The sequence below is a fragment of the Leucopleurus acutus genome, assembly GCF_964270905.1.
Source record: "Leucopleurus acutus genome assembly, chromosome: 21".
In the NCBI taxonomy this organism is placed as follows: domain Eukaryota; kingdom Metazoa; phylum Chordata; class Mammalia; order Artiodactyla; family Delphinidae; genus Leucopleurus; species Leucopleurus acutus.
The window spans coordinates 34,298,204-34,322,007 of NC_139163.1; the positions used below are offsets into that span (position 1 = coordinate 34,298,204).

A 23,804-nucleotide genomic window follows, 5' to 3' on the forward strand; every position below is an offset into this window, starting at 1 on the left:
CTTGATCTGTTCAATCCAATCTTTAAAATCTTCATTATATACTTTGGAAAGCAATATTCTCTTCAATCTTCAGTATTCTGCCGTTAAATCAATCTTGTGAACTGGTCTTAGTAGTTTTATCTTGCAGGCTAATCATTTGACACCAACATTATCACGATGTATTAAAAACCAAACCAAATCAAAGCAAAACAAAAAAAACACGGTTCATGTTGCCAATCACACGGTTGGTCTCTGCTAGAGTACCCTGGGACCTCCTGACAAAGGGCACACGTCTGGGAGCAGAGGCTCGCCAGGCTGGAGCTCTGGAGCTCAGCTGTGGACGAGCACGTCTAAGTGGGCTGTCCTGGGCCCTGCCCAGCCGATAACAGCAAGCATCATGATTACTGTGTAAAGAAAGTGAATTTTAATGTTGTGCAGCACGATATGAAATGATAGCTTATGAAAGCAGCCAACAGCGTGTGCTGCATGAGGGCTTATGAATGGAAAGCTTACCTTGAAATGGGCCCCCTACCCTCTTAACATCCCCACGTATCTAATCTAAGCCTCATCCCCAGACTAAGGCCACTGTAACCCTTCCTTTGCTTTCTTGCTTCAGCCTCATCCCATTTCAACTGCTCTCCACAATCAATCTTCCTACAATAAAGCTACTGTCCTGTCCTGTCCTGATGGGACGACTGGAGTTCACACGTTTACCTGTTGAATCAGGTCCAAGTGCCTCGATCTGGCTTTACATCACTCTCCCTTTCTCCCTTCCTTCTTCCTTCCCTTTTTCCTTTCCTCCCTCCCTCTCTTCTCTTCTTCTTTACTTTTGATCTACTGAATTATAATCTACCCACAGAAAAGTGGACGCATCGTAAGTGTTGCCTGGCTCAGGGGATTCTCACAAACTGGACACACCCAGGTGACACCCAGATCAGGAAGGAGAGCCTGACTGGCCCCCAGAAGTCCCTCCTTGCCCCATCACGGGAGCTACTCACACAGTCTAAAGGGAAACACTGTCCCACCTTCTAAGAGCAGACATTAGTTTGGTCAGGCTTCCTACATGCAAGACTCAGGGGACGGCTCTGACTTGGGGGCCTGAAGATGCCTTGGCCCCCAGGCCTGTGGCAGCGAGTCTAATTCAAGGCCCTGCTCTGGTGGATCTGGATGCCCTGTCATCTGCCTTCATCAGAACTTGCTCAGGAACTGCCAGCCGGAAGTGTCAGGGTGACAGCTGGTGAGAGCTGGGCAGGGAGGGACTGGGGACGAGTTGGGTCTGATGAGGAAGACGTGGAGCTAATATCATAGGCAGCGTGGTCCCCTCCCACCCCCAGGCCTGCTCTTCAGCCACTTCTCTACCCTCCCACACAATTACACGTCCCCGAACAAAGTCACAAAAGGCAACTGCAACAGTGGCATTCAACCCATAGAGTCCCCAGTTGACACCAGGGCTTTTGCATCCCAAGTGGAATGCCTCCAGAGAGGGGCTGGGGATTCCCTAATGCTGCTCCCATCTCAACAACTGTCTTCCTGTCTTCCAGCAGCAGAGACAAGAAAATATTGTTTACCTGTGATTCTTTTTAACAGCAATTCAACAAGTGCTATTAGTTGTTGCCTTATTCTAAAGTTTTCTTAGGCATCTATTGAAAATGTAACATAAAAATAATAAGTTAGGTATCAAAGAAAAGTCAGGAGGTTTATCATAACCCCAGCCTAACTCTACAACCACTTTAATTTGCAGATCACCTCCCAGTCCTGTCCACACTCACTCCAAGTCTTACCCTGTGGTTACCACAGGTTCACATGAGGACATTGTCTTTAAGTGGCCTTTTGTTTATGCAAACAAAAGGGATGCTTTACAGAAAATGATCTCTCTACCAAAGGGATAATTTTAATACAGAATCGTAAAATTCTGCCTTTCTTTTCTGACATAGCCTCAATCTCTGTTCAGGGAAGCTGTGTAGCTGGGGAAAACAAATGGCAATGACGCCAGTCCCTGCGGAGCCTGGGTTTTGTTCCTGTCAGTTACTGTTTAAATAAACATATGGATGTCAGCTTAACCTTCTTATGCCTCAGAATCTCCAGGAGTAAAGTGCAGAGGATGAGACCTATCCCACCCACCTCACAGGATGTTTCCTTCACTCAGTAAACCTACACGGAGTCCCAACCGCACAGGCACCAGGCCCCTCGCTGGGGACTGAGACACGGCAGTGCCAGCACCTGCATCCACCGGGCATCGGACAGGTGCCGGCTCCGGTCCAGACGGACGATGCCCCCTCAGGAGGGGCTGCAGTCAGTCCCTGCCCGTCCTCACCCTCGTGCTCCCTGAGAGCAGCTCCCGGGTCTCAGGATGGACGCAGCCATGTGAGCTGTCTGAGCGGCCCCTGTCCCTTTCCCCGGACTCCCTCCACAGTCCCTCCCCAGTTCCCCCCGACCTGCCTCAGCTCTCCTTCACCACAGCCTCAGGTGGGGCCCAATGCTTCCTTGGCCTGGAACCCCCATCCCAGGCAATACAAAACCTGTTCCCCTCCCCAGAAGGGAAGCATGGGGGCCTTAGAAACACAGGGGTCCCCCTTTGAGATACATCACCTCCCTCAAAAATGCACAGAAAAAAGGTTTTCTGCTGAGCAGGGGAAAAATTGTTTTGAAACATTCCATTTCGAATTCCATTTCATTCCACTGACATAAATCCAGAAGCCAGAGTGGTTGTTTCTGATTGGAAGTGACTTGCAGGATTTTGCAGAAAGGGTGGCTTTTGTGTCAGGCATTGGAGACAGATGGGACTGAAATAGGGCATCTCCCGTGGGGCGCTGGGGGCAGAGGGCAGAGGTGGGAGGATCCCGAATGTGCTTGGGGACCGTGAGGACCCAGAAGCACACAGGGCACACTGGAAGGGCAGCCGCCCTGGACGACAAGGGCTGTGGCCCGAGACGGCCAGGCTGAAGCCCACCCTCTAAGAAGCCAGCAGGCTCATCGCTGTGCACGCAGCCAGAGGCCCTGAGTCCCCACCTCCCTTCACCTGAGCAATCACCGTACACCTCTGTACAGGCCCTGATGCGCCTGAGTGTGCCTTCTGTTCATGGCCTCTCCTCTGAAATGGGGAGGTTCTCTGAGACGGCTTTCCCACGGACACTCAAGGCTGTTTTTCCTCCCATATGCCATGTAACCGGGGCCCACAGGAAGCGGGGTGGCTGCCTCCGTGCCCACCTCTGCTACCTCCACACAGCTGCACCCATTTTCCTGTCAGACCTTTGCCTCTGACGTTCATGTGACTCGGACATGCTACCCACCCCCTCCCTGGGCTTCTCCCCAGGGAGAAGGTTTCTGTCAGGTTTCTGTCATCTCTCAGTCACCCTCTTCACTCACTGGTTCCTGGGCTTCCTTCCACTCAAATTCCATCCTTTTTGTGACTTAGACATTCCCAGGGGAGGCCATCTAGGTTCCCCAGCATCTCGGTTTTTTCATGTCGTGTCTCAAATGGTCTTTTCTTCCCTCTCCAGCAGCTGCCCACTCTGACAGCTGCCCCCAGACACTGCCCCTGGACACTGCACCACCTCTGAAAGCTTGAAGGCCAACCTCCAGCTCCCAGACCATCCATGTCCTTCTAGTTTAGTTATTCAAGTATCCCTCCTAGTGGGCTTCCAATCTCATCATGACTCACACTTCATTGAATCTCCCATTTCTTCCCTGTCCATCAGTAGCCTCATGAATGGCTCCCCTCTTGCTTAGATTCAATCCCATTCTCCACCATTCTAATCATCGTTTACAGATGCCATAAATTCCTTTATCTGTCATGGCTTCATGCATGTGCTATGGGCAGGTATCCCAAGCAGCAGCATAAGGGATGGATTAAATCAGAAAGAAATTGGAGGCAAAGCTGCTGGGAAGAAAAAATGATTCAGCAGATAAGTATATTTATATACATATATATTCTTTGAATATATATATACACATGTATTCTTTAAAAAGGTAAATATGCTGTGTAAATATATGGTTGAACTAAGTTACATATAGTAATTAATTATATCCTTCATGAAGAATTAGCAACATTTGACTTGATCAAATAGTTCAGCCTTGGATATGTCATGTTCAAATGATCAATTTTTGAATGACTGCCCCAAATTATCTCAAATATATTTATGCCCACAAGCTGTAAAACATTTATAGTTGTGGTATGGGGGCTAATCGGGCCTGAAAGTATCTTTCCACAGTAATTGGAAAAAGCCTCCCATATTCAGCTGGCTATTTTTAAACACAAGCAACATCTCACTCCTTCCAAATCAGATTGCTTTAAACTTGGAGAACAAGGGCCCTTATTCAGGACATGTGTGTGCCAGCTCTAAGGCCCAGTTTCTTCAAAGTATCTGGATTGAAACAGTGCCCGGAAAAAGTGATTAAAGTAGCTATGAGTTTTGAAAACTTCGAAAACAGTCATACAGATTTTAAAGATGTATTTAAAAACAAATAAACAGAAACTAATTCTACCCAATGTACCTGGAAAAAGAAAAAGGCCAAGGAACAGCTTAACTCTAAGTGCCAAGAGAAATGAGCAGCAGAGAAAGAAAGGGGTTTCATTGACTCAATGCCCAGAGGCCACCTCTGGCAAAGCGCTTTAAATGGCTATTTTATTCATGTGTTGTCTCTAAATCCAAAAACGTTAAGTGAAGCCAACACACCCCGGAGTGTTTGGTTCTACGTGGTGATGCTGAGGGCAGAGCTTGCTGAAGCTGCTGCAGGGTTAGGGTACCCGTCTCAGGCCCACCTCCTAGGCATCCCCAGCACGGTGGGAACCAGGGAAAGTGCTGGGAAAAGAGCAAAAATGACAGAGCGCCTGTGAAAGGCAGCTCAATAAATTAGTTTTTGTTTTAACTGTTAGGGCAGAAAGCATTATATTAATCCCTGGTAGTTCTGGGACTAAGAGTGGTTTATATGAAGAAACTGTAGTGAAAAGAAAGGGAACAAAATAGTTCTGGTAAAAGAAACTTGAGAGATTTCTACCACAGATATTCAAGATCTGACTAAGTAATTTTGTGCTGGTATAAACGCTGTACTGATGACGTGCCTTTGCCACGTTCTCGGACCAGGACTACCTCCCGGGTGTCTGGATGGCAGTGGGGCCTGCAGAAGGCCCCGCCGCCGCAGCTGAGATGGGTTCTAGCCAGGCCTCCATCTATTTCAACTCTGTGACCTGGAACAGGTAGCCTCCTTTCGCTGACAGTTCTTTCCTCTTCTTAGACTGACATGTTGGCGTCCACCCTAGGAAAGAGGAACGTCATCTCTGGAACTAATTAGGACAGAGTGTGCAGACGTGGATGTGTTAGGATGTAGCCAAGGGCCAGCCCAGCTTGACTTCATCCTTTTTGTACACTCATCCACTGGAGAAGAAGCAGGGCCCTTGAGACGAGAAGGTTGGGACAGGGTCTTGGCGAGCAGACAGAGGGTCAGGAAAGGTTGGAAAAGCACAGTAACATTTACAAGCACAGACATGCAGTGACCCTGACGCTGGCTCCCTGAAGTGGCAGCATTTCCCAACTGTGGAGATAGAAAATGGAAACCCTGGTGCAGTGGGCATTCCAGAGAGGGCAGGGTCAGAAAAAGGTCCTCCTGTCAAACATGAAGAAATACGGCAGAGTTCCTGCCCTTGTTGAAGCTTCATGGAGCACCTTAGCATAGTAAAGGCTCTGACAAGTCCTGCAGCAAAGAAACAGGATTTACTATTTAATCCTGAACTTGCTGGACTATAGGAACTTTAACAGACATGTCTGTTAACATTTCATTGAACACAGTAGATAAACATTGCTCTAGGGAATAAAAATCCAAGCTCCCTAACGTGGCACGTGATGCCCTGCGGGGTCAGCTCCCGCTGCTCTCTGCCTCAAACCTGACAGGGCACCGAGCCCAACCCCCTTGAGACTCATCGCTACCCTGCCTCGCAGTTCCGCAAGCCCTGGCCGGCCCTGCACATTGCAGACTTCGGGTTTCTTTGCGTGTTTTGTTCATTGCGGACACAAATGCTGTCCCTCCTCTTTCACTGGCTAATTCCTATACGTTTTTGTTTGTTTGTTTTTTGCGGTACTCGGGCCTCTCACTGTTGTGGCCTCTGCCGTTACGGAGCTCAGGCTCTGAATGCGCAGGCTCAGCGGCCATGGCTCACGGGCCCAGCCGCTCCAGGGCATGTGGGATCTTCCCGGACTGGGGCACGAACCCGTGTCCCCTGCATCGGCGAGCGGACTCTCAACCACTGTGCCACCAGGGAAGCCCCCTATACGTTTTTAAGACTGGTGTGAGCCACGTGCAGGAGGACACGTCTTCCAGGGATATATGGTAACCTTGAGTAGAGCCATCTATGCATCCGTGCACAGAAGTATCCATCCTACAAACTGCTTCCTTGTATAGTATCTCATTTAGTCCTTGCTTCTATTCCGCAAGGGAGACATCATTACCATTATCATTTTACAGATGAGAAAACGAGAATCAGAAAGCCCAGTGACTCGCCCAAGATCACCTGTCGGGTCCGGAAGGGGCAGGGCCTTCTCCCTCCGAGCCGGGGCTGCCAGGGCGGCTCCTCCGTACTGGAAACCCTCAGCCTTGAGGCGCCTCTTCCATCAGGACTCATCAGGAGGCTCTCTCTCCCTTCTCTCCTCCGACACCATCCCGCCCACACCATGGCTGCCTATCCGATGGGCCTCTGGTGACTCGGAGGACTGAGGACAGAGTCTCAGGGTGGGGGGGGAAAGGAAACTCATTTGTACCCAGTGTGCACATCTCTTCTCACAGCTGCTGCTGTTCCCAATTTTCTGCTTGGCTGGATTTTTTTAGTGTTAACTGGTTTTTTCCTCTTGCTAAACTCAAAACAAACCAAAAAAGCACAGTCACATAAGTGTACACGTGCGAACATGTTTCTTTCAGAAGCAAATATTTGTAATAACAAAGAGCTGGAAAGGATGAAAATTATCTTTAAAATTTTTTACATCACTTACGCTATTTTAGAAGTAGAAAGTGACTAAAAGAAAAGGCTGCAACTACAGCTGGAAACACTGAGCTCATTAACCCTTTATCTTCCTCAGCTGCCCCGGATCCTCGGCTCGCGGGGAGCTCCCTGGGACGGTGAGTGAGGCTTGTTCCTCCAGTCAGCACCCCTGGGCCCTCCTAAGGATGCAGCCTAAGAAAACCACTTGCACGGAGACACTAGGGTGTGGTGGGTTTGCTCCTCCCAGAGTAATTAGTGTTTTAAAGGAGAATCCACTCTCACCCCTAAGGCAATGATTAACCCAGAGAAATGAATCCATGGGGATAGATCTTTTGGGTCTATGTCACTCTGATAAGCATAACTTTTAGGCCAAGTAGGCCTTCCTGGCATCTTCCAAGTTGCTTCACAAGCAAGGACCTTTTCCTCTCCCCTGACTACCAGGTGGAGATAAGTGAAGCAAAGTTTAAAAAAAGGGGTTTTAATGCCTATGTGTGTTAAATGGAATAAACAGTCATTTTCCATTATTTAAGCAGCTGCACAGACCTAATGAAAAGCATTCTGTTTTCAAACAGTTGCACTTTTAAGTGTTTCTTGCTGCCCTCTACCCCTCACTCCTCTTGTACTTGACGTGGCCTTTCAAGATAAATAAGGCCTTTTTTCTGCTATTGCAGGATTTCCTTCTGAAATGCAGAGAGCATGGGTGAGAAGCAAATCCACGCATGCCTGGTTGAGGTTGCTGATTCTGCCTGGTCCGCCAGGCGAAGGTGAACCAGACCTGCACACCTGAGTCATCTGCACCTGCCTGCTGGGCATGACTACGTGCCCACCACACCTTGGTGCTCCATGCTGGCTCTTATCTCACCTATTTTATACACAGTAGTTTGTGTCTCTTAATCCCATACCCCCATCGTGCCCCTCTCCCCACTGGTAACCACTAGTTTGTTCTCTATATCTGTGAGTCTGTTTCTGTTTTGTTACATACATTTGTTCTACTTTTTAGATTCCATATATAAGTGATAACATACAGTAATTGTCTTTCTCTGACTTATTTCACTAAGCATAATACCATCTAGGTCCATCCACATTGTTGCAAATGGCAAAATTTCATTCTTTTTTATGGCTAATATTCCATTGTATACATACACCACATCTTTTTTTTTTTTTTTTTTTTATGCGATACGCGGGCCTCTCAGTGTTGTGGCCTCTCCCGTTGCGGAGCACAGGCTCTGGACGCGCAGGTCCAGCGGCCATGGCTCATGGGCCCAGCCGCTCCACGGCATGTGGGATCTTCCTGGACTGGGGCACAAACCTGTGTCCCCTGCAACGGCAGGCGGACTCTCAACCACTGCATCAGCAGGGAAGCCCTATACCACATCTTCTTTATCCATTCATCTGTTGATGGACACTTAGGTTGCTTCCATATCTTGGTCATTGTAAATAATGCTGTTATGAACATTGGGGTGCATGTGTCTTTTCAAATTAGCGTTTTCGTTTTCCTTGCATATATACCCAGGAGTGGAATTGCTGGATCATATAGTAGTTCTATTTTTAATTTTTGAGTAATCTCCATACTGTTTTCCATACTGGCTGCACCAATTTATATTCCCACCAATTGTGCACCACGAGGGCTCCCTTTCCTCCACACCCTCACCAACATTTGTTATTTGTAGACTTCTTGATGATAACTATTCTGACAGATGTGAGATGATCTATCATTGTAGTTTTGGTTTGCATTTCTCTGATGATTAATGATGTGGAGCATCTTTTCATGTGCCTGTTGGCCATCTGTATGTCCCCTTTGGAGAAATGTCTATTCAAGTCTTCTCTGACGCAGTTCACACTCATACTAATCTACTTATCAAACAGTCGCCTGGCCACACCCTAAGTGTTCTCTTCCAAACATGCTTTCTCATTTTCTTTGTAATATGATAATTTTTCAAATCTTCAAGTTCTAGTTCCTTTTTGCTTAATAATACCACCTTCAAGCCATTTCTCTCTTCTCACAATTTACTATAAGAAGTCAAAAGGAGCCAAGCCTTTCCTTTAACACTTCACTTAGAAACCTCCTCAGCTAGGAATTCCCTGGTGGTCCAGTGGTTAGGACTCCAAGCTTCCACTGCAGGGGGCACGGGTTTGATCCCTGGTTGGGAAACTAAGATCCTGAAAGCCACATGGCCAAAAAAAACCCTCCTCAGCTGAATATTCAATTTTATCACTCCCATGTCCTGCCTTCCACAAAACACTAGGAAACAAACACAATGCAGCTAAGTTCTTTGCCAATTTATAAGAAGGATTGCCTTTTCTCCATTGTCCAGTAACACGTTCCTTGTTTCCATCTGAGACCCCATCAGAACGGCCTTTTCCATCCATATATCTGCCAACATTCTGTACATGATTATTTATGTGATCTCTAAGGAGATGGAAGCTTTCTCTACAGCTCTCCTTTCCTTTCTGAGCTTGCACCAGCACTGCCTTTAAAAGTTCCTTTATTGCCCAGTTTCAAAGCTGCTTCCACATTTTTAAGTATTTATTATAGCAGCACCCCATTTCCGTCTCAGCTTGGGCTGCTATCACAAAATACCATAAACTGAGTGGCTTATCAACAATAGAAACGTATTTCTCACAGCTCTGGAGGTTGGGAAATACAAGATCAAGGTGCTGGCCAACTTGGTGTCTGGCGAGATCCCTATTCCTGGTTGCCCACTGCTGACTCTTGGTGTGTCCTCACGTGGCAGAAAGAGCAGGAACGGCCCTCTGGCCTCTTCTTGTAAGGACACTAATCCCACCAAAGGGGCTCCACCCTCATGACCTGATTATCTCCCAAAGGCCCCACCTCCAAACACAATTCCTCTGGGACTAGGTTTCGATGTGAATCTTGGAGGGACACAAACATTCAGCCCACAAAGGCCATCTTCTGTTAACTCTCCCCACTCTAATATGATGTCCTTTCTTCTGAGCCCTGTGGCATTTTGGTTTCATGGCCTCTAAGGACGTTTACTTGCTTGTGCAGTTTGCACTCCACAGGGTCTAAGCTGCTTTGGGCACAGTCTCACCTCTGTAGCCCTGTCACACAGGACTCACAGCACCTGGCACACAGGAGATGCTCGGTAGCATTTGTTAAAATAGTGAACTTGTGTCACTTCCTGGCAATGACATCAGTTGTTCAATCTATTTGTCTTATCTTAGAAGAAAGCATCAGGATTCAAATTCCCTTCTATGGTCCTAACATGGTAATTATTCAGTAACACTATGAAGTAAAATATATTCAGTAACATTCTGAAGTTAAAATATAAAAATTAAAAGAAATTTTACGTGCAGAAGTTGAACCCTCACATCTGTGCTACTGGTAAGGTGTGAGGCTAGTACTGCAGTCTGGTCCACGGCTCCTTCCTCTCCATCACTCTCTCCAGACCAAAGCCTAGGTCTGTCTCTGTTAGGGGACAGTCCTTCAGCCTGAAGCTCCTGTCAAGAAGTACAGCAGAGGGCTTCCCTGGTGGTGCAGTGGTTAAGAATCCCCCTGCCAATGCAGGGGACACGGGTTCGAGCCCTGGTCCGGGAAGATCCCACATGCCACAGAGCAACTAAACCCGTGTGCCACAATTACTGAGCCTGCGCTCTAGAGCCCGCGAGCCACAACTACTGAGCCTGTGAGCCACAACTACTGAAGCCTGCGCGCCTAGAGCCCATGCTCCACAACAAAAGAAGCCACTGCAATGAGAAGCCCGCTCACTGCAACAAAGAGTAGCCACTGCGTGCTGCCAACTAGAGAAAGCCTGCGCACCTGAGGACCCAATGCAGACAAAAATAAATAAATAAAATAAATAAATTTATTTTAAGAAACTTAAAAAAAAAAAAGTACAGCAGAAGCTGGGAAATCCTAAAACTAAAGCTGGGAATCCATTGGACAAGTAAGGATCCCCAATATTATCCAGCCTTATTAATTCTAGATTTCTCCCTCCCTATTGCTTAAGTGATCACATTGTACCTTTTTTGGGACAGAGGTTCTGTTTAACACTGATCCAGGGGACTGGTTCTTGACTTCTGGATCATTCTACCCTTTCAGGAATTAGGGAGTAGAGCAAAAGATCAAACTCCCCAACAAGGGCTGAGGATCACTGTGTTTTCCCTTCAAAGCCTTCATGCAGGGCCGTTACCAGAGGGTGAAAAGAGGGTGCTCATCATATGGGTACAACTGTTCCTATTAAGACCTGATAAAACCTCCTTCACTTCTATGTAAACGGTGCCTCACTATGCAAGTATATCAGACACATATACACATATATCAGACACATATACACATATATCAGACACATATACATATACAGACACATTTTCAAGCTCACTGCTGAATTAGTCATAGTTCCGTAGAGTCTCAATAAACTTTGTAGTCTGGTGTATATTAAAAAATTATCAATATGTAGTTCTGATCTGAGTTTACAATTTAGCCTAATATTTTACTTATGGGAGAGGAGTTGTAACATTAAAATATTTCAGATGGCTTTTGAGACTGTGTCAGGAGTTAGAAAAAAGAAAATTTCTAAAGCCTTTTGAAAACTTCCTTCTTTCCTGTCTTTTCTTTCTTACTTCTACCATTGGCATCAGAATCAATGTTTTTGGCAGAAAGTGCTAGAAAAGGAAGTATTACTGATGGCCAGAGTGTCTAGCAAGGATGGGGAGGACAGGGAAGGGGAGAGCTCAGCCAGGGTCCGGGTGGAGGCTTTGCACGGTGGCCCCGGGGAACCTGTCCTGTCTGAGGGGACCCCACAGAGGAAGAGTGGGAGGAGAGTCTGGGAAAGCAGGGATGGTGCAGGCAAACCACTGTCTGTGGAGCTGACAACGCTGGAGACACTGGGGACCTAGGCTCATGGGCGTGCAGACCTGGGGCTTGGAAGACGGGTGCAGAGCGTCAGTATAGTCGGCTGGCCAGGATGGGCTGGGCACTGCCAGGATGCGATGGGGTGGCAGGGAGTGTGGCCTGGGTGGGTCTGGGAGGCACCTGGTGCCATCAGGGCCCTGTGTGCAGTTATGACAGAAGGGCTGAGGGCTGGCTTTGCCTCTGGTCAGCAGCAGTGGACAAGTTGACCCACCTCCCTGGGCCTCAGGCTCTGCATCCCGAGGACTAAACAGGAGAGCAGATGGGGGGTGCTGGGCACGTGGGATCAAACTGCGCCGTCACCAAGTTCACCTGGAACTTACAAAATGTGCACTTGAAATCATTGCTACTCAACTAATCAAGCTTCCGTGAAGCCTCCTTCCAGGAAACTCACAGCCCTATGAGGATGGCTTCCCCAAGGGACAATTACAGACCAAGTGAAGAGGTACAGCCTCTGGCTCTGACCCGGGCCTCAGCTAACACAGACCCCAAACACACTCCTCCTCTTCAAGCCGCCCTTCTCCTCCCCCCACCCCAGCCCCTTGGTGGAGTGGTCCTGCTCCCTGCAAGGACCCCACCTCTAACTGCCCAGCGCCTCGTGGTAGAAAGTGTCTCAGAACCGTGAACGAGAGGATGGCCATCTAAGCTTGACACAGGACAGAGCGTTCAAGTTCCTCAGGCCAGTGCTCTGATCTGTTCAAGAAATTTTTCCATTTACTTCAAAAGCATCAGCCTGTGTGATCAGATGCCAGTGTAGACACATAGCAACTTAACATACAAAGAATCACTCAGAACACACCCATGTGTGTATGGAGTTGGGTGGCAGGCAGTAAAGGAAATAGAAGCAGGATGAAAATGAAAGCCTCTTTCTAATCAGAGCATTTCCCAAGCGTTCCCATCTGGTTCCTCCATAAATAGTCATCACAAGGGGACTATCTGACACAGTGTCATCTCCTGAAGAAATGAGCCCGGCTTGCTTTTGGAGGAGAGGAAAAAATAGTCACAGGGGACTGGGTTTGGAGAAAGTAAGGAGTGGAGGAGTTGAGGGGACCACGTGCCCCTGGAACCTGGGGAGGATGTGAGAAAATTTTCTTTTTTTAACCTCTCCAAATCTCAAGTCTTTGTCTGTAAAATGGAAGATAACGTTGTCCTCTAAATATATTCATTGGGAGGCAATGTGGCATTGTGGAAAGGGCATGGACTTTGGATCCTGAAAGACCTGGGTCCACCTCATTGCTATGTCACTTTGGGAAAGCAGTTTAACTTCTGCAGATTTTGTGCTCCTGTCTGAGACAGAGTCTAATATTTACCTTGTTCTGGGGGTGAGAAGTCATATATATAAAGTGCCCTTGGCCGTGTCAGGCATAAAAGAGATTTTTCGTAAATGGCAGCTCTCACTGTCACCACCATCAAGCTCACTATTAGGCAAATCTCCTTATGATAACGGAGGAAACCAAGCTACAACTGTGAAGGTGCATTTCTAACCAGTAGACAGAATATTCTGGAAAGTCCTGAAGCTTTATTTGTACGGCCTGAGCAGGAATGCTCAGTGCTGATTCCTGCCATCACTCTTGTTACTGATCTCAGGTCTGGCTGCCCACCACCCAAAAATCAATACCCGAGTATGGAGGTTCCTTAAAAAACTAAAAATAGAATTACCATATGACCCAGCCATCCCACTACTGGGCATATACCCAAAGAAAACCATAATTCAAAAAGACACATGCACTCCAATGTTCATTGAAACACTATTTACAATAGCCAGGTCATGGAAGCAACCTAAATGCCCATCAAAAGATGAGTGGATAAAGAAGATGTGGTACATATATACAATGGAATAGTACTCAGCCATAAAAAGGAATGAAATTGGGTTATTTGTAGAGACGTGGATGCATCTAGAGACTGTCATACAGAGTGAAGTAAGTCAGAAAGAGAAAAACAAATATCGTATATTAACGCATATATGTGGAGCCTAGAAAAATGGTACCGATGAACCGGTTTGCAGGGCAGAAATAGAGACACAGATGTAGAGAACAAACATACAGACACCAAGGGGGGATAGTAGCAGGGTGGTGGTGGTGGTGGTGTGATGAATTGGGAGATTGGGATTGACATGTATACACTAATTTGTATAAAGTAGATAACTAACAAGAACCTGCTGTATAAAAAATAAATAAAATAAAATTCAACAAAAACAAACAAACCAAAAAATCAATACCTGAGAGGCAGTGGTTGGTAGAAAGGAAAAATGCTTTAATCAGAAAAGCCCGCAATCTGGGGAGAAGGTGGACTCATGTCCCAAGACCAATTCTGAAGATTCTACTCAGCCATGACAGTTTTTAAAGGGAAAAAAGGGGCATAATTTCAGTTAATCATTTAGATAGGGGGTCAGAGTCATCACCCTCCCCCACTGCGTGCAGGCTTCTCAACTTCTTGTGATTTTCTTTAGATGCTGTCTTGTTCACACAGTCGGTTCACAAGATTACTGAAGGGGAAGCTAGGGAAGAGATCTGATCATCTGTTAATTACTTATTCTTCATTTCTACTTCTCTGATCTAAGGAAAGAACCAACAAGTTAGGCAAGGTATTGTGTGATCAGAAGATTTGAAAAGTGTGCTTGGGCTGGAGATGAGCAGAGCATGCGGGTGCCTGGTTTAAGGTTAGTTACAATATATTGGGTTAGCCAAAAAGTTTGTTCGGGGTTTTTCCATAAGATGCTTTGCTAAAGTAACAAGAAAGGGGGTTTCCTGCTGAGGGCAGTTTCCTGCAAAGAGCTACTTACAAATCCCCCCCACCCCCACCCCCGCCCCCATCAGATATCATTTCTTTTCTATGGGATTAGGAACGAAGGTACATCTTCTGTAACTTCTTCATGCTGAGAAAGGGCATTGAGGTCTTAGAGTGGAAGATGTTGACATGTGTCCGTAGTATCTCTTTGCTGACGGTTTTTATTGCCTGCTTATGTATACAGGCAGAGCAAGCTATAATTACTTTGATGTTCACAAAGGTATAGATGATCATGAGCAACAGTGCTAATCCCATTCTCTTGAGGCCAGTTCTTGGAATTGTGCTAGCCATAGACTCAGTACTGCTCAGGGTGTGGCAGTTATATCATGGCTGCAGTCTGGTCATCATGCAGTGAGCTTTTTCCCTCTGGTGGCAGTTATAGTGTCTGTAAAACAGCTCAGGAGTGTGCATCAGACACTGAGTCTGGGACCCTATTGTCCTGATCATTAGCTGCTTGGGCTCACTCTTTTGGACTCAGGGAGGCCTGGGAGACTTCAGCTTTTCTACAAACGAGAGGCAGGGGACATGGAGAGGCCTTTGTAATTGGGGGCCCCACAGAGTTCTGCTCGGGTCCACTCTCTCTGCCTCCCTAACCATTCAGGCTTCATTTCTGCCAAGCTCTCCCTCTGGCCCACCCCCACCTCCGCCTTGTCTCTCGTTCTTTCTTGAATCAAGAATGCATTTTCCGGGAATTCCCTGGTGGTGCAGTGGTTAAGAATCCGCCTGCCAGTGCAGGAGACACGGGTTCGAGCCCTGGTCCGGGAAGATCCCACATGCCGCTGAGCAACTTAAGCCCGGGCACCACAACTACTGAGTCTACGGTTTAAGCCCGCGAGCCACAACTACTGAAGCCCGCACGCCTAGAGCCCATGCTACGCAAGAGAAGCCACCGCAATAAGCCCACACGCTGCAACTAGAGAAAGCCCACGCGCACACAGCAATGAAGACACAATGCAGCCAAAAATAAAAAAGAAAAATTAAAAAAAGAAGGAAGAAAATTCTTGGAAAATTATTTTTAAACAGTGCATTTTCCAAAACATATCCTTTGGCAGGAGAGGACTATAGTTACCACCTTCTTCTCTTCTTATCAGGTGCTAATGCCGGAAGGTCATGACCAAACTGGGCACAGGGACTCCAGAAGGTTCCAAATTTAGTTGCCAAGGACGGGTGGTGTGAACTCCCCTGAGAGAATGAGTGCGTGTGGAGAGGATGTCACTCCTGAATGGAATATTTCCAGGAGCCCCTGGGACCCCCGGGACATGGTCCTCTAACACTCTTTCTCTGGAATCACTACTCTTGGGAGAATTACTTTTCTTCAATTCAGACAACAGATCTTGATAAGGTACCATTTTGTACAATCTTAAATCATTTAAGCTCTTAAGAACGCTAGAGAAACAACTTTAGCAAGTAGCTCCCTGGGCAGCGAGGCAGCTCATGTGGGTGGGTGGGCCTTTCCAGGGAGCCCAGGTTTGGAGAGAGGAGCAGATGGGCTGGACCAGCTGTGTGCACCATCCACCGGTCTAGAGAGGGGAGGAGGGAGCCAGACCCGATGAAATCTCCGCTGCTGTGCCCGAGCCCCGGACCCCGGTGCTCTCAGTCTCTTTCTGCGTCTCTGGAAGGGGGCTCAGCTGCCGACTGCATGAGGTTGTCACAAGGTTGGAGAGAGAGAAGCCCTGACATCTCTCCTCAGTGCCCACTCCCTGCTCCACCCGTGTTAAGTTTCTAGAATCTTCTTTTCTCGCTAGAAGTGATGAGAGAGGTCATTAGCAGAAATAGAGTCCAGTTTAAATTATCTGTTGTTTGCCTTCACACCTTATGAATCTTGAAGGTCAGTGGTGGTGGAGAAATATGAAATCAATTTAGAAACCTTTCAGACAAAGAGATCTTGAGTTTTCAGAGAAATCAGACGATGGTTAAGTTTAGAGTTATTATTAATGATATTATTATAACAACACCCATCCTGATGTAAAGACTTAATAAATATTAATTTTGTGTTTACAGAGTACTCTTACACAGATTATCCCCCTTGACCTTCAAAACAATTCTGTAAGACAGAAAGGGCAGAAATATATTTTGCTCAGGTAAGTCCACTGAGGGTCAGAAACATGCTGTGAGTCACAGCTAATAAATGATCATGTCAGACCTCCAGACCCCAAACTCACTGCTAACCCTAACCTTAACCCTTCCCTCATCGCAGTGACTTCTTCAGTGCTCAGATGCTTACCCATCAGATAGGAAGCGTACAAACTTGCATATGATTGCCATTGCAGGTTTAAAAAAAAAAAGATTTCATGCAACAGCTCAAATTGTTCCATTGGGTCAACCAAACTTCCTAGGCCTGAAAAGTGTGTGCATATGCATTCTAAGAAATGCTAACATTTATCGAGAAACCTTTTTGTGCCCGATACTATGCTAAACAAGACGTTGACAGACACTTCCACTTCATCCTCTCAGCAACCCTATGAAGTGGGTATTGTTAACGCAGAGAAGAGGAAACTGATTATCAGAGAGGTTAAGTAACTTGCTCAAGGTCACAAAGCCACACAGTGGGCTCAGAAAAATGTCTGTGTAGCACCAAAGCTCGTGCTCTCAGTCCCTGTGCTATTTACATCACAGCAGAAACCCATGTTTTTCTGGCACCTGCCCCTACTTCTCACAGAGAACCCCAGCTCCCTAAAAGTCCCCCCAATACTAAGGAGGTGTCTTACACGTGTCCTCCAGGTAAGTCCCTCCGCCCTCCTGTCAACCCCCCAGTGGCATCCCCGCCATTTGTTTACTCTCCTCCCAGGCCAGCCCAAACAACCTAGACATGAAACATTTGGCAGTAATCACCTCTGCGGCAGCCTTGCTAATAACAAGTCGGAAGAGAGAATTGTCCTGAACTCACCACCACCACAGACTTTGTGGTACATTTTTTTTTTTTTTTTTTTTGCGGTCCGCGGGCCTCTCACTGTTGTGGCCTCTTCCGCTGAGGAGCACAGGCTCCAGACGCGCAGGCTCAGCGGCCATGGCTCACGAGCCCAGCCGCTCCGCGGCATGTGGGATCTTCCCGGACCAGGGCACAAACCCGTGTCCCCTGCATCGGCAGGCGGACTCTCAACCACTGCGCCACCAGGGAAGCCCCTGGTACATTGTTTTATTTGCAGGTTGGAGTTGAAGTGAAACTTCTCTTCTGATGGTTCCTTAAGCCCCTGCCCATCTGGGGCTGTTGTGGTAAAAAGGCAATCATTTCCCCTCCCCGAGCTCCACCTTCCTCACCTGTGCAGTGGAAACACTGCCCCCTGCCTCTCAAGATGGGGTTGAACTGTGAATAACAGAAATGCAGAGCACCTAGTGTGATGCTCGAACCCCTGGAAGCTAAGACAAGACAACGGTACTTCTCCCCAAATTCCTGTTCTGCAGGAAGACAGAGCTCCCCCCTGGCCTTATTCAGAGTTAATCGGTTAACTAACTAGTACAATACTTGTTGAGTGGTTACAATGTCCAAGTAAGTTCTTTTATAGGAGAGTGAGTTACATAAAGAGGCCTAGACATCACTCACATGGGATTTTTGTTGAAAATAAATATAATCAGATCAGTATGTCATAATTTCAATGGATAAGTCTGAGACTTGGACATATGTTTTGCTGCAATTTTCTCTGTCATGGTGTTTGTTATAAAAGGGCTACAGCGCCCAGAGCCTGGCCCAGACAGCTCTGGACACATGTAGACTGAGTCATTTGTCAGCTGTCTGGAAACAAGGAGAAGCCTCCATAAACTTGGGTGGAAAAGCTGTGTGAAGATGTTTAAGAAGGAAAACAAACACAGGGCCCCATCCACCCAGGCTGAGAATTTCCAAGGAGCCGCCCCGGACAGCGGTGGTCAGCCAGAGCCGGTGCCCTCGGCCACTGAAGGTACACTGCCCGTGGGAGGTCACGGTCAGGAGTTGGGAGGCTGTGGCTCAGGCTAGCTTGCTGCCAGCTCTCCAGGCCACGTGCCAGTTTGTCTCAGAGGATCATTTCCTGGTTCCCTCCCAGTCAAGCTCAAATTGATAAAGAAAAGACCTTTTCCACTCACTGCTATGCTGTCCCCAGGATCAAGGTCAGCAGGACTCAAAGGGCTCTTTTCCATTGTGAGGGATATTGAGCCTGTAGTAGCCCACTAAATGTGAATTACTGGATGAATTTTCAGGTGATTTCCTATTGTTCTCACAGTTTAAGAAAACTAAAGTATTTCTTAAAATAATTTAACAAAAAACCTCCTGCTTGATTTGTCACCTGGATAGATTTTCTTATTTCATCTTTCTCTCTTTCTTATTTTCTCTTTTTCATCTTTATCTCTTTATTTCTACTTATCTATTTGTGTGTGTGTGTGTATGTGATGCTTAGTATTTTGCTGTGGGACTATGGGACTACCCCCTGGGGAATTCCTGAATAACCACATGATTTCAAGTGGAAATTCACTAAAACATTAAAGTTGTCTACAACTGTGTGTCACTGATGCGAGAAAGGTAGATTGAAAGTGAGCTTTGAAGTGTCCTGGGGGCTCATCTTTACATGCATCCGTCTCAGTGTCAGACACCAAACAACAGGTGTCGCTAATATGGAGTTTAGGATAAGCATGGAAACTAGTAACTTTAGTGTCTTCAATTCAAACATGGGGAGGGGGCCGGATAACAGAAGGAAAGCCATCAGACACACCAGGGAGAGGGCAGCCGAGTCCCAACTGTCCCCTCCCAGCCTCGCTCCCCCAGCCTGTCTGTTCATGCACAGTCCTGACCCGCGGCTGGGTCACCTCCATCCCCAACTCCTTCCCCACTCCAGGGGGAAGACTCCCCCTGGGCTGAAGGTGTATCATTTGCTTCCTCAGGCCGTCGTGGAGCCATGGGGCCAGGTCACGCCTGCCCGCAGCTGCCGGCCTTCGCATCCCTGGGCACCGAGGTCTGAAAGTCGACCCGGCTGGACCAGCCGAGCCCCTGGAGGACATGGCTGAGCAGCAGCAGATGAAAACTTCCTTCCTCTCCGTGCAGCTGCGGCCCACCCCAGCGCGCGCCCGCCCCGCCCTGGCTCCCGCCCGGACTGCGGCCGCAGGGGGCCCGGAAGAGGGACGCTCTCTCTCGGGTCCCGGGACCGGCTTCTCGGCAGGCCGGGCCCTCGGGCTCCCGCGGGGCCCGGCTGCCCCTCCCCCGCAGAGGCAGGGCCGTGGGACAGAGGCACCAGCTGCTCCCAGTTGCTCTGCTCCCGACGAGGGGAAAGAAGGAGAGAAGAAAACCCGGGACGTGGATGCAAGGAGGGGGCGCGCTCGCAGATCCCCTGCCTCCGGGACCCGTGGACGGCGGCAGCCCCGGCCATGCAGACCCCCTAGCCCGGCTCGCGGCATGGGCGACGGTGGCCGCAGTCCCTCCGCGGGCTGGAAGCCCTGGCCGGGCGGTCCTGCCCCGCGGCACGTGTGGGGCACGGACCCGAAGGCTCAGGACGCCGTGGGAGGCTCCCTTCCCCAGCCCCTGGCTGCCGCCGCCGCGGCTGAAAGCCCCCGGTCCGGGGGAAGTGGCGAGGCGCCGGCACCCTGCCCGGAGCGCCCGCGGAGCGCTGAGGGCTCGGGCACGTCCACGCGGCCCAGGAGCGCCAGGCTCGGCAGGCATCGTGCGCTCCTCCAGACCAGCAGGAGCTGCCCGGCCCCGCCTGCCGCCCTGCCTCTCAAGGTAAGAAAGTGCGCGTGGCTGAATCCCTGAGACCCGAGCTCTTCCCAGAGAAGCGAGAGTGGAGAGAGGGGGCCGATGTGCCCGCAGGGCCCCCAGTTCCTCACGCTGGGGTCTCCTGTCCGCTGTGGGCCTGGCTCCTTCTTCTGTGCTCCGCCACCTTCCCTGCACGAGCGGCTTATCCTGCGGAAGGAGAGAATGTATCGCTCCTTCCCAAGATTTCTGCCAAAGACTAGCGTCCTTTATGGGAAAGCGGAGAGGGAGGTTGGTGGCGGTGCACGGACACTTGTTGAGCCCTGTGCTGTGCCAGCCCTTATGCTGGGTGTTAAGCTGCATAGCCACCCGAAAGACAAAGGCTCCTATCCCCAACTCCAGATGAAGGAATTGGGAAGTGATTAGGCAAAAATCCTCCTCTTGCTCCCAAAAAGGAAAGGGCAGAAGCAAAACCTGTTCTCCGGAATGGGCGAGGGGGACTTGGGGAGCCTTCGGTGGGTTTTGTGGAGGTTTCCAGAACTGGAGTGCAGCCTTGGAACTCAGCCCCATCTGTACCCAGTGGACCACCTTCCACCCCTGCCGGCAGGTCGATGTTTTTCTTCCTGGCGTCAGCCTCCAGGCCCTGCTTCCCTTCCCACCAGAAGGGAAAGGGTAGCACTGGGTGGTTTCCAGCGTCTCTCCCAGCTCCAGTCATGGCCAAGCCTACTCTTTGCTCTTCGCATTTTATTCTCTGCATCTCCACTCAGCCTCCTCTCTGGGCTGGTGCTTGAGCCCAGCCTCCCCTCTCCACCCAGCTCAGATGTACTGATCCCAAAATGGGTGGACAAAATTAAAAATTATGCTTTTGTTTTCTCTTTCCCGATAGCACGGACATCTTGCTATACTTTGTCCATATACAGGCAATGAGGGTGAGGGGGGGTTGGTGGGATGAGATGGAGGAGGGGCCTCTTGCTGGACTGTGTGGAAGGTCCACATGGAGGGACGCTTGGGGAAGTCACCAGAGAAATGGATGAAATTCACAGCATCGGGAGAGGGGCCTCCCAGAGGTGTGGACGTGATGCTGCATCATCTGGAGCCTGTGCCTCCCTCCTGCGTGCCTCTACACCCTCCTTCCTGCCCCTTTCCCCGTAACAGGCAGCGCTTACAGCCACAGTAGAGAATCAGGGAGAAAAGATGAGCTCAAGTTCTCTTTGGAGGGAAACTCTTGGAAGAAGAGAAATGCTAGCATGCTTCCTTAAGAAATGGTTTACATTCCATCCTAGTCCTTGTATCTTGTGTTTCCTACAGGGATTTAAGAGGAATGACATATCCGTGCGTCAGAGCCCAGTCTCTGAATGTGGGGTCACACGGTAGTTGTTTGTGTACTTTAATGCTGCTCTGATGACTTGAAAACTCCATCTCCCCTCCTTTCTCCTCTGCCTTCCAGGTATAAGAAAACCTCAGAGCTGTTGCCAGTCCTCTAGGGAGAGGCACGGTGGGACTTGTTCCAAGTGGGTAGATTTCTGCCTGTCTGCCCCATTTAGCCACTTTTGCTAATGGATCCCCAGACATCTGCCCCATCTAAAGCAAGGACGGCAAGATTCCTGGCTAAAATCCTGGAAACCCCAGGTTCAACTCCTAACCTTGAGCAAACCACCAGAGCTCTCAGTTTTCCCATCAGAAAGCCCTGAGGACGCCACCTGCCTGGCAGTCGCCACGGGGCCAGTGAGGGTCCCTCAGTAGCCCTATCTTAGGGGAGAGAAGAGAAGCAAAGTCAGTGGGACAGCAGGTAGGACCGGGAAGCATGGAGTTAGAGGGGTCAGTTTGGGGGCTCTGGGGTCAGGGGAGAATGCAGGGCTAAACTTAACCTTGACCATGCTGGTCAGACTGTGTGACGGTCTCTGTCACAGCAAAGACGGAGTTGGAAAATCAGCACCTTCAGAACTACAAGTCCCTCAGGTGCCTCATGGCTGTTATTAGCCAGGTGACCCCTGCCTGGCCTTGGGTGTTAGAGAAAGGAAGAAATCAACAAAGAGAGGTTTCCATCCGCCCAGCCCTGGGCACATGACGGTTTCCCTGGGTCTGATAGATTGGTGCGCAAGCACCGCCCTGTCCTCGCATGAGTTGGAACTTAGCTGTGTGAGTCACCGCATAGTGACAGCAGACTGGTTAAAAATGTCTTCTGTGAGCTACCAGTGAAGAGGCCTTTCACTCAATACACTCATACAAATGTGATTATTTACTACGTTTATTAAAGTGAAATATTGCTTACGTGGAAGCGAAATTCCTACATGCGTATCATAGGATGGAGGTCCTTGTATCAACTTCTCAAGCAAAAAAGTCTGGATCCTAAGTGTAGACTTTCTTCTCCAAATGGCTAAATTTACTCCCTTATTGTTGAAACAAATGGGGTCCAGAGTGAACATTGCTGATGTATCCAAGTATCACAAGGAGCGGGTACAGCAATCACTTAGTTCTTCATCCAAACCATGACTAGGCTTTAGTGAAAACTACAGCTCTCTGTGCCCTACAGAGAGCTTCCAAAGCATGATTCCTTCTTATCAGAACCTCACAACTCTGTGAAGTTATACATTATCATTGTGCCCACTTTGTGGATGAGGACACAGATGCTTGAGGACGGTCAGTGACTTGCTACGTCCTGAGGCCAGGATGCAGCAGCTTGGACAGAGCTCCTGTGGTCCATGCAGAGGCTGGAGCTCTGCTCTCACTGCCTTCTGAGAGGGCGAGGCTTCCTCGGAAGGCAGCCCACCAGCCCCGGGACTGGGGTCCTGTAAGCACTCCTGGGACATGGGAGAAGGGGCTTCAGGACTATCAGGTCTAGTGACCTAGCCTTGCTGATATGTGACTTGAGTTTGGGGCTAAAGATACAAAGACACAGAAAACAGACAGAAGTCAAATGAGAGGGGAAAATAGCTTTCTCTACAATCATTTTGGGAATTTTCCATTTTTTTAACTGTCTTCCTATCTTACATATTTTATGTTTTGAAATTACAATGACTTTGGGTGTGTAAATGACATTAGAAAGACTTCCCTGGTGGTCTAGTGGTAAAGCATCCGCCTTCCAGTGCAGGGGATGCGGGTTCGATCCCTGGTCAGGGAGGTAGGATCCCACATGCCGCGGGGCAACTAATCCCGCGCGCCACAACTACTGAGCTTGCGTGCCTCAACGAGAGAGTCCACGTGCTGCAAACTAAAGAGCCCATGCGCCCTGGAGCCCACGTGCATGCCACAGCTAGAGAAGAAAAAACCCGCACGCCACAACTAGAGAAGCCCGGGCGCTGCAACAAAAGATCCCGCATGCCTCAACGAAGATCCCGCGTGCCACAGCTAAGACCCGAAGCAGCCAGGAAAAAAAAAAAAAAAGAGCCATTTCACAGCTTCCCTTCCCAAGAAAGCAACTTAAAAAAAAAAGGAAAGAAAATTAGCAGTAAGTAATATTAAAAATTCCCCCCAAATGCCATTTCTACAAACCCCACCTGTAGCTTTAAATTTCCCAAGGATTTTACCTCTTTATTTTGGTCTTC

The 23,804-nt window shown here is 48.7% G+C and overlaps 1 protein-coding gene across 3 annotated transcripts in view; it reads left to right on the forward strand.

Moving 5' to 3' along the window:
* Nucleotides 1-19,572: 19,572 nt before the first annotated feature.
* PSD3 (pleckstrin and Sec7 domain containing 3) overlaps nucleotides 19,573-23,804 on the forward strand; it is a gene marked incomplete at its 5' end in the record, with an annotated part of 582,691 nt that continues 578,459 nt past the window's right edge. For all 3 annotated transcript variants that reach the window (XM_082863887.1, XM_082863881.1, XM_082863882.1), the window contains one exon: nucleotides 19,573-20,289. In XM_082863887.1, the coding sequence (XP_082720013.1) occupies nucleotides 19,573-20,289 (717 nt within the window). The remainder of the gene's footprint in view (nucleotides 20,290-23,804) is intronic.